The sequence below is a fragment of the Stegostoma tigrinum genome, chromosome 4, assembly GCF_030684315.1.
Source record: "Stegostoma tigrinum isolate sSteTig4 chromosome 4, sSteTig4.hap1, whole genome shotgun sequence".
Lineage (NCBI taxonomy): Eukaryota > Metazoa > Chordata > Chondrichthyes > Orectolobiformes > Stegostomatidae > Stegostoma > Stegostoma tigrinum.
This window is the reverse complement of record NC_081357.1, coordinates 25545194-25557829: the sequence shown is the minus strand read 5'-3', so window position 1 is coordinate 25557829 and position 12636 is coordinate 25545194. Positions and strand designations below refer to the sequence as shown.

The following is a 12636-nucleotide window of genomic DNA, read 5'->3' as shown; positions in this document are numbered from 1 at the left end:
TCATCTAGATCATTAATGTATAAAGTGAAAAGTTGTTCTCCACTGCTTTCCACCACCTTTGCACCCATGTGTTTAGCACTCCTGGCGTTAATATGTTCAAACCAACGGGTACTGCATTTGTTTCCCTTACTCCTTTAAAGCTGGCATAACTTGGTAAATTTAAATGTAGAACTTATTTGACAGTAAATTTAGCCATTAAAAGTGAGTATATTTGAGTAGAACTTTGAAACTACAAAATATCTGGATTGACTGAGTAGGCAAATAAATGGCAAATGAAGTATAATGTGGGAAAATATGAAATTGTCACTTTAACTGGACAATAATTCTTTAACAAACAAAATCTAAATGGTGTGAGATTGTAGAGAGGAAGCTGTTCAGGGACTGTTTGTTTGTTTACTAGACCAATATCTGGACAACAGGGATCATCCAGGAAATTATTGACGAAGATACTTAGTAACAAGATTTATTCATTTTATTCACCTGGACTAATTAAGGATAGTCAGCCTGGCTTTGTGCGAGAGAGTTGTTCTCACACAAATTTCTGTCAAATTTTATTGAGTTTTTGTTTTGAGGAAATGATGAAGCTGATTGAGGGTGAGGCAGTGGATATTGTTTACATGGACTTTACTAAGGCATTTGACAAGATCCCTTGTGGTATGCTGCTCCAGAAGAATAAGTCACTTGGAATCGACGGTGCATTGGTAAGGTGGACATGAACTTTCTTCATCATAGAAGATAGAGGGTAGTTGTAGAGGGATGTTTATCCGACAGGAGGTCTGTGACTAGTGGCATTCCTCAAGGATCAGTGCTGGAATCTCTGTTATTTGTAGTATGTCTAAATAATTTAGATGAAAATGTAATAGAGATAGTAGGAACTGCAGATGCTGGAGAATCTGAGATAACAAGGTGTAGAGCTGGATGAGCACAACCGGCCCAGCAGCATCATAGGAGCAGGAAAGCTGACATTTCGAGCCTAAGTTTCCAGACAAAATGTGAAAATCTGTGCAGCTATGGATATTTAAGAAGAAGTTTGTCATTCTTTTTCCCACAGTGGAAATGTCGCAGAACTAGGGGGTTTAAGTTTAAGTTAAGAGGGAAAAAATTTGAAGGGAATGTTCGAGGTAAGTTTTTTTTTCATGCAGGTGCCTGGAACGCACTGCCAGAGGCAATGATCAAATCAGATATGATATCAACATTTAAGAAGCGTTTGGGTAGACACATCAACAGGCAGGAAATAGCGTGTTACAAACACATGAGGCAGATGGGATTTACTTCAAAATGCGATCATGGTCAGCACAGATATGGTGGGCCAAAAAGCCTTTTCTTGTGCTGTACTGTTCTGTGATCTGTGGAATGGATGGGTTGTTTTATGAGGAAAAGTTGGACAACTAGGCTTGTATCCAGTGCAGTTTAGAAGACTAGGAAGCCAACTTGATTGAAATGAATAAATTCCTGAAGAGTCTGAACAGGGTAAATGTAGAGAGGACATTTCCTGTTATGGGAGAATTTAGATTTAGAAGTCATTGTTTAAAAATCAGGAGTCACCCACTTAAGATGGAGATGAGACATTTTTCAGAGTTTTGAAAGTTGCTGTGCTTTTTACTGAAACTGGTGAAAGGCAAACCTCAAATATTTTTAAGGCACAGTAGATCAGTTCTTGTTGAGCAGTCATAAGAGGTAATTGCAGCAGATAAGAATGTGGAATTGATATTACAATCAGGCATGATCTGGTTGTGACAGAGCAGGCTTGAGGGCCTGAATGGCCCTCTTGATTTGTATGTTTGTATAACCGCCTGAAATCATATCCCAAAATGTGAGACTAAGACAGGAAATGCATCCGCTCTCAGGGGACAGATTGAGTATTGAAATCTTTTTCAGACACTACATTTCTTCAGTGCAGCTTTTCTATTTGTAATCAGTATTGGCCAGGTTACTAAAGCTTCAGTGAATCCAAAAGATAAATAAGGATGAGAAAGGGAAGATTGATTAGGTGAGTGCATTTGCGCATGCATTTTGATGACAGTCAGAAGTGTATCCCCCGGGTCCAACAAACTGATCTGTAAATGCTGAGATCCCCAATCTACCTGCTCCTGAGCTGCACTCAGTCCAGGATTTCCACTTCGAGGATATAGCCAATCTTGTTAATCAGCTGGCTTTTGTTGAAGTTTTTTTAAATGCATGTCGTAAAATTGAAACTGCAATTTTGGAAAAAACACAAATTTACTGTTTTCCAGCCTCTAACTCCTCCATGCTGCTGCAAAGCACATCCTGGTAAATTTTGGATATTCATATCTGCCTGGCAGTCTGTGTCTATGCATATTTTTACCTAGTGCTGGATTTAAAAAATCAACAATCTATGATTTCTACACTAACTCTGAAGATTGGTAAAATTTGAAATAAAATAATGTATTGAAAGGGCAGTCTGCATGCACCACACACGTATTATACTAATCCCTACAGGAAAAGAAGATCCATGTATGATGCCTGGCTTTTATTCTACTTGCTTGAGTGGTTCATTCAGTCTAGCAGGAGGAGGCAGTACTGTTAGCCTGAGCACCTCTGAATTAAGAATGGAGAAAATGGCGATACAGTTTCAATTTTTGGATGTTGTTTGATGACACATTTATAGAAAAAAATGTACCCTTGAGATATCCATGAGGATGGCATTGAGCTTCTTTGTAATGTCTTTTATGCACAATTAATAAGTTGATACCTCTGCAGACTTATAACTTACTACGTAGGCAATGTAGTGTACCTACAGGCAGTACACACTGTCATGTCATTCTGCAAGGCAGAAAGCAAAAGAGAATTGCAAGAGAATTTGTTACTGGTTGCTGTATCTTGAACTGATTACAGCCATAAAGTTTACACAGAACAGGAGTAGGCCAAAAAACAAACTGAGCTTGTTCCCAAACTGTTTTTGCAAACCTTTGAGTTAAAATAGTGTCATGTATAGACAAACCTTCCATTACCTTTACAATTGTACTTTTTTTTGCTCAGCAAGGTGAGAGTGCATGTATAGAATACTGCAGTTTTGTTGATCTACATGTAAACCATGTGTGCCATTAATATCAGATAAATTACAACTGGAGAATGGGCATATATGAAAATGTTGTTTTATTATTCTGTACTATTTGTTTTTGTCATAGTCATACAGTACAGGAACAGACTCTTTGGTCCAACTAGTCCGTGTCAAAACTAATCTGAAACTAAACTAGTTCCATCTGCCTACCCCTTGCTTATACCCCTCCAAACCTTCCCTATTCATGTATCCATCCAAATATCTTTTAAACATTGTAGTTGTACTTGCATCCACCACTTCCTCAGGAAGTTCATTCCACACGGGAACCACCCTCTATGTAAAAATTTGCCTTTTTTTTTAAAGCTCTCCTCTCACCTTAAAAATGTCTTGAAATTCCCCATCTTGGGGAAAAGACAATTACCACCAACTCTATCTGTACATCTCATCATTTTGTAAACTTCTATCAGGTCACCTCTCAACCCCCTACGCTCCAGTGAAAGAAGTCCCAGCCTATACAGTCTTTCTTTATAACGCAAATCTTCCAAGCCCAGCTACATCCTGATAAACCTCTTCTGAACCCTGTCCAGCTTGATAATGTTCTTCCTGGCCTTAGAGGAATTTTGCACAGACTACCCTTGTGTAATTTGAATTAGATAATCACAGTTAACTGAAGCTGAATTCATATGCAGTGATTGGACAGTTTGTGGAGCATAGGTGTAGGACATCAGCCCCTCGAGATTTCTCTACCACATTGTACTTTTCCTTTACTATCCCCAACTCCTTTGATTTCTTTAAGTGTGTAGAATGCAACAATCTCAATCTTTGGTATACTCAGTAATTGAGCATCCATAACCTTCTGGTTGAGAGAATTCCAAAAATTCACCACCTTCTGCATGAATAAATTCCTCCTCATTTCAACCCTAAAGAGCCTACCTTTCATGCTAAGGCTGTCCCCTGGTTTTAGACACCCCCTTCCCACTCCAGCCAAGAGAAACGTTCCTTCTAGCATTCATCATTTTGAGCCCTTGAAGAATTGAGTAAGTTTCAATGATGTCACCTTGCTGTGTTCCAAACTCTAGGCCCCCTCTCCTCCATGAATCCTAACGGGACAATCCTGCCATCGTTCAAAGATCATTCTACTGAATCTTCATTATTTTGCTTTTTATGGAAGATGTCTCCTTCCTTTGTTAAGGAGACCAGAGCTGTACACAGTACTGCAGGTATAATCTGAGGAAGGTTCTCGGTAGTTGCAATATGACATTTTTACTTCTGTACTTGAGAGCACTGTGACCCCCGCATAAGTCATTCCACTGTGTCATTTTATCATTTGGTACAAAAGAGGCCCTTTAGCCCATCAAATCTGTGCTGACCTATCTACACTCATCCCAATTTCTGGCATTCAGCTCATAGCCTTAAATGTTATGACATTTCAAGTGCTTATCCATGTACCTTTTTAGAGACAGGGGTTTCTTGCCTCTACTATCCTCCTAGGCAGTGCGTTCCAAATTCCCAAAAACCTCTTGTGGAGGGGGTTATGGGGGAGGGTGGGTGGTGGCGGGTGGGGAAGAGGAAGATTTTTCCTCAAGTTCCCTTTCCTGCCTTTCTCCTTTTAAGTTATGCACCCTCACTGTTGACACTTCAACTAAGAGGACAGCTGCTTCCTATCCGACCTCTCCATGCTATTCATAGTCGTATACATCTCAAAACAATCCCTTCTCAACCTTCTCTGATCTAAATAAAAAGAAATCCCAACCCTATCTAGCTTCTCTTTATCCTAGGCAATACCTGATGAATCTCCTTTGCACATCCACCAGCAAGATCACATGCATCTTACAGTGTAATGACCAGAACTGCACACAATACTCTAGCTGATTGGCTGGCCTTCAAGAATCTGTACATACACAGTCCAAAAACCCTTTGTTTCTTTGAGCTTCCAGGTGTCCTGCCATTCAGTGAGTACTCCTTGTCTTGTTACTTTTTCCAGAGCCCATCAAGGTTAAATTTCATCTGACCAATCCATCTAAGACCTTCTTCACTGTCAGTCATCCAACCAAACTTTGGATTGTGCACAAACTTTATTTTTCCCCCTGTCACATTTTCTTCTGTATTTTTTATAATCACTAACAATAAGGGGGCTGATGTTGTGGTAAGCCACTGGATACTGGCCTCCAGTCATTTAAACAGCCTTCTATCATCTACGCCTACTCTCTTTTTCTTGCCAGTAAGCCAGTGTGGATCCATCTTGCCAAATTACCCTGGGTTCCATGCACTTTTACCTACTTTATCAATCATCCAAGTGAAAACGTGTCAAAGACTTTGCTGAAATTCATATAAACTACATCAACTGCACTGCCCACTTCGACACACTTGGCTACCTCCTCAATTATTCAGTCAAATTTGTTAGGCATGATCTCTGTCTGAAAAATTCATGTTGATTATTCCTGACCAAACCTTGCCTCTTCAAGTGGTGCTTAATTCTGCCCTCCAGAATTTCCTCCAGCAGTTTCCCCTGACACTGGTGTCATCTCACTGACCTGTAATTCCCTTTATCTCTACCACCCTTCTTGAAAAGTGGAACCACATTAACTGTCCTCCAGTTCTCTAGCACCTCCCTGTGGTCAGAGTGGAATTAAAATTTTGGGTCAGAGCCTATATAATTTCTTCCATGTCTCCCACAACAGCCTGGATACAACATTAAAACAGTCTTTCTCAAAGCCGCAACTTATATACTTTATGACTGGTAAATTATCCCTCCTCGTCTTTCTTGATTTGTTTGCAGATTTCATCACATTTTAACTATATTATCACCTCATCCATTGTCCATCTGAGTGGAAATCCCCTTGTCTGGTTTCATCATTTTTATTTAATCAACTGAATTGACAATTTTCTTCAATGACTACTGCTTCCAGTGTGAGGCCATAACCTCTGGGGTTCCTAAGAATCAAATCTTAACTGTTTTTCATTTTGTTTTCATTTGCTAGCTCTCCATGACATCACAAAACACAAGATCAGGCCCTAATGGTATCATGATGACTCCAAACTCTCACTGCCAGCTCATTCAACCTCATTACTGTCTGTGATTTGCCACACTGTGTGTCTGATATCCAATATTAGATGAACAGGAATTGCCTCCACCTAAAGACTGGGACTGGACTTGTCTTTGGTTCCTGCCACAAAGTCCATCTCCTAACCATTGCTTACATCTATCACCATGGCAACTGTCTGAAGCGGAGTCAGACATTTGGAATCTTATCGTTTTGTTTGAATTCAGGATGAGCGCCCGATCACACATCTGCTCCATCTCCATAACATCATCTTATTTCAATCCTATTTCAGTTTATCTGCTGCTGAGACCTGACTTTTTTTTACCTCTAGACTTGAATATTCCAGTGCTATTCTCGCCAGTCTCCCAAATTCTATCTTATGTAAATATATAGTCATCCATAAATTCCAGTGCCTCAATAAGTTTCCTTCCCCGTTTCCTTGTACTACCTGACTTTCTATGGCACCCAGTCCTGTCATGTTTTAGTTTAAAATCCTTCTTTTTAAATCTGAAAAAGGCCTCATCCCTTCCCTGTCACTATTATTTCCTCCACACATAGGACTTGCAGAAATCTCTGCATTCATCTAATTCTGGATTTTTGCACAAACTCCAATTCTGATCTCTTCGCCTCTGGCAACCACACTTTCCACAGCCTCCCCCCACAACGACACCCACCCCAAACTTCCACCCCCAGCAATGACATCCCCAGCCTACACTACTACTCCTCTTTTAAAACCAATCTCTGGATAAGCTTTCAGCTACCTTGTCTTTGTCTTGTCCCGTGGCTTAGTGTGAGAACTTTTTTAATTGCTAGTACTTAAGTCCTTTTGTGATGTTTTCTATCGTATAGCAGGAGGGAGATTGATGAGAGAACAGGATGGGCATGCAAGCAAAACTCAAATATTCACAATGCAAATGTGGACTTCAAGATGTTCCTGTTTTGAAAACTTAGTAAAGAAAGTAAAATTGCTCGTACTCTTAAATTAATTTCCTGATAGGTTATTTGAAGAACTGTATGAAGATCACGGTGATACTCTGTCTTTGCAATACGGAGGTTCACAGTTAGTACATCGAGTGAAAACTTACAGGAAGATTGCACCATGGACACAGCATTCTAAGGACATCATGCAAACACTTTCTAGGTACTACAGTAATGCATTTTCAGGTAATCTATGACCTTTATAATTTTTAAACTATTCTTTAACATTGTTAAGCTTCTCAAAAGTAGACCCTGATGCAATCCTCACATTGTGCTTGAGCTACGAAAAGATTTTTCTGAATTTTTCTTTGAGTATGTATTATATTGTATGTCTGCACCCATTGCCGCTGAAAATCTTTACCTGTGCTGTTTTTTCTCTTTCTAAGTTTTTAGCTTTTTCAATATCTCTCTCTATCTTCCCTTTTATACACATTCCTCTAGGATATGCATAGATGTATGTACAATTGTATCATGGCTCTCATGGCCTTGGTCCATCCCAAAGTGCTTCAAGTCCCATGAAATGCTTTGGTTATTGTCACTTCTTGCACAAAAAAGCACAGTTGTTCATTCTACACAGTGAGATCCCACAGAAACCAGTGAGATCAATAACAAATTATTAAAGCAAAATTAATGTTGGAAATCTGAAATAAAAACATTGTGCATGAAAGTCTCAGCAGTTCAGGCATTTTTGGAGAAACATTTCAAATTGAATGTGAAGCTGGGTTCTGAAGAGTCATATTCAAGTCGAAACTGTAATCCACGCCTAGCAGACCTGCTGAGATAAATATGGTATAACAAGGTGTGAAGCTGATGAACACAGCAGACCAAGCAGCAGCGGAGGAGCAGGAAAGCTTGACGTTTCAGGTCGGGACCCTTCTTTAGAAAGGTAAACATGGTGATGATTTGTGGATAAGTATTGGCCAGGAGTCCACAGAGGTTCCTTGTAAATTATGTCAGTTTTGTCATGGTGTCTGTTTTGTTGTTCTGAAGGTAGACAAGGCTTTGTTGAAAAAGAAAGCACCTTCAATGAATTGTCAACCAAGATTGTATCACATGCATGCTATGCTCACCTGTTGGCATGGTCACTAGAAATGGTCCACCTCCAGGACTTAAGCACAACATTCTAGATTGAGATTTCAGTATCATTCTGAGAGATTTCTGCACCATCCAAGGTCATGTCATTTTGATAAAAAGTTGAGCCAAAGTTTAGACTACTGTCCCAGGTGATGTAAAGAATCCCATTCTGCTACTTTGAAAAAGAGCATGTGAGTTTCCTTTGTGTCTGACCAATGTTCATCTGTCAATCAATATAATTAAAACGGACTATCTAATCATTATTCCTACGAACTTTACAGTGATTAAAAAACAATGAGCTGGAGAAACCGTGCAAATCTGACTTCAGTTTTGGAGGTAGAATCCAAGTTAATGTTCAGAACCTGGGTTTTGAAGGAAAGTCATTTGGATTTGGAACATTAAATGTTTCTTTCTCTCCACTGATGCTGTCGTACTCAAGTTTCTCCATCATTTTCAGTTTTTATTTCAGATTTCCTATGTCCACAGTATATTCCTTATGTTTGACTGGTGTAGAAAATTTCTGTGTACAAACTGGCTACATTTCTCTGTAGTAACAACAGTACCTACTATTTAAAAAGTGCCTTCTTGCTTGTAACGTTATTTGGGATGTCAGAGATAGTGAAAGACGATATAATACACAAGTCTTTCTTCCTTTATGTAAATGTATGTTCGTGTGTCTGCAGCTCACCCTCACTTGTGACAGAGTCAATGCTACTTCACTGTAAGAGCTAGATTTTCTATCGGCTTTCAGAGGGTCATGTGACTTTGGAATCTCTGCCTCAGGAAGCGAGATCATTAAATATTATTAAATCAAAGGGTGATAGGTTTTTGTTAGGCAGAGAAATCTAAATATATTAGAATATGTTGGAAGCACAAACTGATCAGCTACAATTTTATTAATGGTTCGGCAGTCTCGAGGGACCAAACTGTCTACTTGCGCTTCTATTCCACATGTTCATAAACATCTGCAAGAGCCCACTGGACTCAGTTTAGTGGTGGGGGGAGCTGATAGTTAACCTTATCAACTGGCATATTGAGTCAGGCATTCTGTGAGGAGACAAATCAAAATCATGACCAGATCCAGAAGGATGATGGTAAAATTGTGATGTTTAACTAAAACAAAGGGCTGTGGATGCTGGAAATCTGGAACAAAAACAGAACTTGCTGGAGAAACTCAGAAGGTCTAGTAGCAGCTGTGGGGAGAAAGCAGAGTTAATGTTATATGTCTGGTGACACTTTATCAAGTGTTCTGGACTCAAAACGTCAACTCTGCTGCCAATCCTGCTGAGTTTTCCCAGCAATTTCGGTTTTTGTTATGGGATGTACTATACTATGGACTGCTGCACTTCACAACTGCATAACTCCCATTTTGCAAGGGCTATTAGAAGTGGACAAGACATTGTAAACAATGCTCACATTCCCAGTAAAAAAAACCTAAAAACATAGGCTTGTAACGGCCTAATCAAGTTCAATTTAAGCCCGGTTTCACAAACCAGTGTGGCCAGTTTATGTGCTTCGACTTAGACACCAGCAACAGGCTGAGATGGGAGCAGATCACCAGGCTTAGTCAGAGGTATTCCCTGCTTGCCTCCGATTCCGAAAGGGTTATCACTACCCCAGTCACCCCACTGTAGAGCCTGGTTTCTGAACCTAATTATTTTTAAAGTTAGGTAGAGAATGCCTTCATTACAGGTTGCTAGAAAGTCTCATATTCCTCCAGCTTCAGGAGCTCACTAACTGCCCGTAACTGAGTCAAAAGAAAAATTTCCTTGATGGAAGTTAGGCGGATCCCTTAACACAAATCATAATGAGCGACGCTTTCTCAGAGGATAGACCCATGACACAAACTGTCCTGGCATCTGTTTTGCATCTTTTGTAGCAAATACCCTGCCTGGTGCTTCCGTTCTTCCCAAAGTTCACTGACTCCTGAAACAATTCTATTTTTAAAAACCTACCTGATGGTTTACACACCCCTATTGCTAAGCTGCTTTCTAACTATGACTAGTATAATGGCATTTCCAATGAGGTCAGTGTCTATTCTTGAAAAGAGGACTATATCCATCTCACTGAAATTGCTGGGAAGTGGTATCTGTTTTTAAATTGGCCCAGTAACTTTATAATAAATATAGTTTGTGCGTTTTTATTGTCATTGTCTTTGTAATGGACAAAATGTGGGATTGGAAACAATCTAGGTCACTGAGCATGCAAAGGGAAAATATTGTTTTAAGGAAGTAGAACAACTTAAACAATGGTTTTGAACTTCCAAGTGTTCATTTTGAGGAAATGTTGACTCTAAACCTTTGTTCGGCAGAAGTGATGAACAAGCTAAAGGTTGGTGTCAGAATTGGATATTAAAATTAGGGTTTTAGTCTTAGGTGCATCATCAAGAGGAGAACCGAATGGAGGCAAGGCACCTTCCGTTGGTCACCATCGTGTTACCAGACCATAGGACTGCTGTCTTATTAGAGTGAGGTGACCAGCAGTTTAACCGGAGGATCGTCATATTTCAGGCTAGGGGAGAGGTTGAGACGGAGAGCCTATCAGCAGTGTAGGAACCTCTTACTTGCAGAACAGCATACTGAGCCATCAGACTTGCTTAAGGAGATTCTAATTGACTGGTGTAATAAAGTGTGGAGCTGGATGAACACAGGTGGCTAAGCAGCACCTTAGGAGCACAAAAGCTGACGTTTCATGCCTAGACTTTTCATCAGAAAAGGCGGATGGGGAGAGGATTCTCAAATAAATAGGGAGAGGGGGGGGAGGCAGACCGAAGATGGAGAGAAAAGAAGATAGGTGGGGAGGTAGGGACGGGATAGGTCAGCCTGGGGAGTACAGACAGGTCAAGGGGGCCCGATGAGGTTAGTGGGTAGGAAATGTGGCTTGAGGTGGAAGGAGGGAATAGGTGAGAGGAAGAACAGGTTAGGGAGGCGGGGACGAGCTGGACTGGTTTTGGCATGCAGTGGGAGGAGGGGAGATTTTGAAGCTGGTGAAATCCACATAGATACCACTGGGCTGCAGGGTTCCCAAACAGAATATGAGTTGCTGTTCCTGCACGCTATGGTTGGCATCATTATGGCTCTGCAGGAAGCCCAGGATGGACATGTCACCTAAGGAATGGGAGGGGGAGTTGAAATGGTTTGCGACTGGGAGGTGCAGTTGTTTATTGCAAAACGAGTGGAGGTGTTCTGCAAAGCAGTCACCAAGCCTCAGCTTGGTTTCCCCAATGTCGAGGAAGCCACACTGGGTACAGTGGATGCAGTATACCACGTTGGCGGATGTGCAGGTGAACATCTGCTTGATGAAAGTCTTCTTGGGGCCTGGGATGGGGGTGAGGGAGGAGGTGTGGGGGCAAGTGTAGCACTTCCTGCGGTTGCAGGGTAAAGTGCCGAGTGTGGTGGGGTTGGAGGAGAGGTTGGAGTGGACAAGGGAGTCGCGGAGAGAGTGGTCTCTCCAGAAGGCAGACAAGGGTGGGGTTGGAAAAATGTCTTTAGTGGTGGAGTTGGATTGTAGATGGCAGAAGTGTCGGAGGATGATGCGTTGTATCCGGAGGTTATGCGAGGGTGGTATGTGAGGATGAGGGGGATTCTCTTTGGTGGTTATTGCGGGGACTGGGTGTGAGGGATGAGGTGCAGGAAATGCGGGAGACCCGGTCGATGGCATTCTCGACCACTGCGGTGGGGGGTGAATTGAAGGGGAATACTGAATCACACTGAGTAAATGACTATACATTGAAGGTGGGGTTCCATTCTTCCCAGGCCTGTGGTCTGGTCTGCTTCCTGGAGCTGTCATTGCAGCAATGCCCCTGGAGCCTATGGTTCTGTTTAGCCTAAAATTATCTTATGTAACACTTCCCTCGTACCTGTTTTCCAGAGTGGCAGTCATTAAAAACTTTTGTCTAAGACAAGTGTAAATTAAGTATCAAATTTATATGTCATGGAAAATTCTATTCCATCTATAAACACCAAATATCTGCTGAAGTATGTAAGTTTTCTATTTTGAGTTTAAAAGATTTTTAAAAATGTTACAGATGCTGACAGACAGGATGCTATAAATCTGTTTCTTGGAGTCTTCCAGCCTATGGAAGGAAAATTTCATCTTTGGGAGCTTCCAACTGACTATTATTTGCATCACAAGAATACAGTGGAATTGTTATGCCCCAAGAGAAGGTAATAAATGGTTGATAGCAGGGTTATCCAATCCTTGTGCAAGTTGGGGGTTGGGAATAACATTTCAACATTTTCTTGCTGGGTGGAGAGGTGTGGTTGGTGAGCAAATTTGAGAAAAACACAATCTAGCACAACAGTAAACATGAATTTCAGAAAAATTAATCAAAGCATTCAATGAATAATTCAAGTAAATGAGTAGTTGGTTAAAATAGTAATTAGAAAGGTCGGCAAAGCTAACACTCGCAGGTGTGCATTGCCCCCTCTCCCAGGCTGCTTTATGAAGAGAAGATTAGAAGGGGAGGGGGGTGCGTATGTGTGTCCAGCTCATTCACCGCCTTGGCGTTCATACCCT

The 12636-nt window shown here is 41.0% G+C and overlaps 1 protein-coding gene across 3 annotated transcripts in view; it reads left to right on the top strand.

The window, feature by feature from the left end:
* Positions 1-12636, top strand: part of fig4a (FIG4 phosphoinositide 5-phosphatase a) — a 126043-nt gene that overhangs the window by 68268 nt on the left and 45139 nt on the right. For all 3 annotated transcript variants that reach the window (XM_048531052.2, XM_048531053.2, XM_048531054.2), the window contains exons 16-17: positions 7064-7230; positions 12146-12284. In XM_048531052.2, the coding sequence (XP_048387009.1) occupies positions 7064-7230; positions 12146-12284 (306 nt within the window). The remainder of the gene's footprint in view (positions 1-7063; positions 7231-12145; positions 12285-12636) is intronic.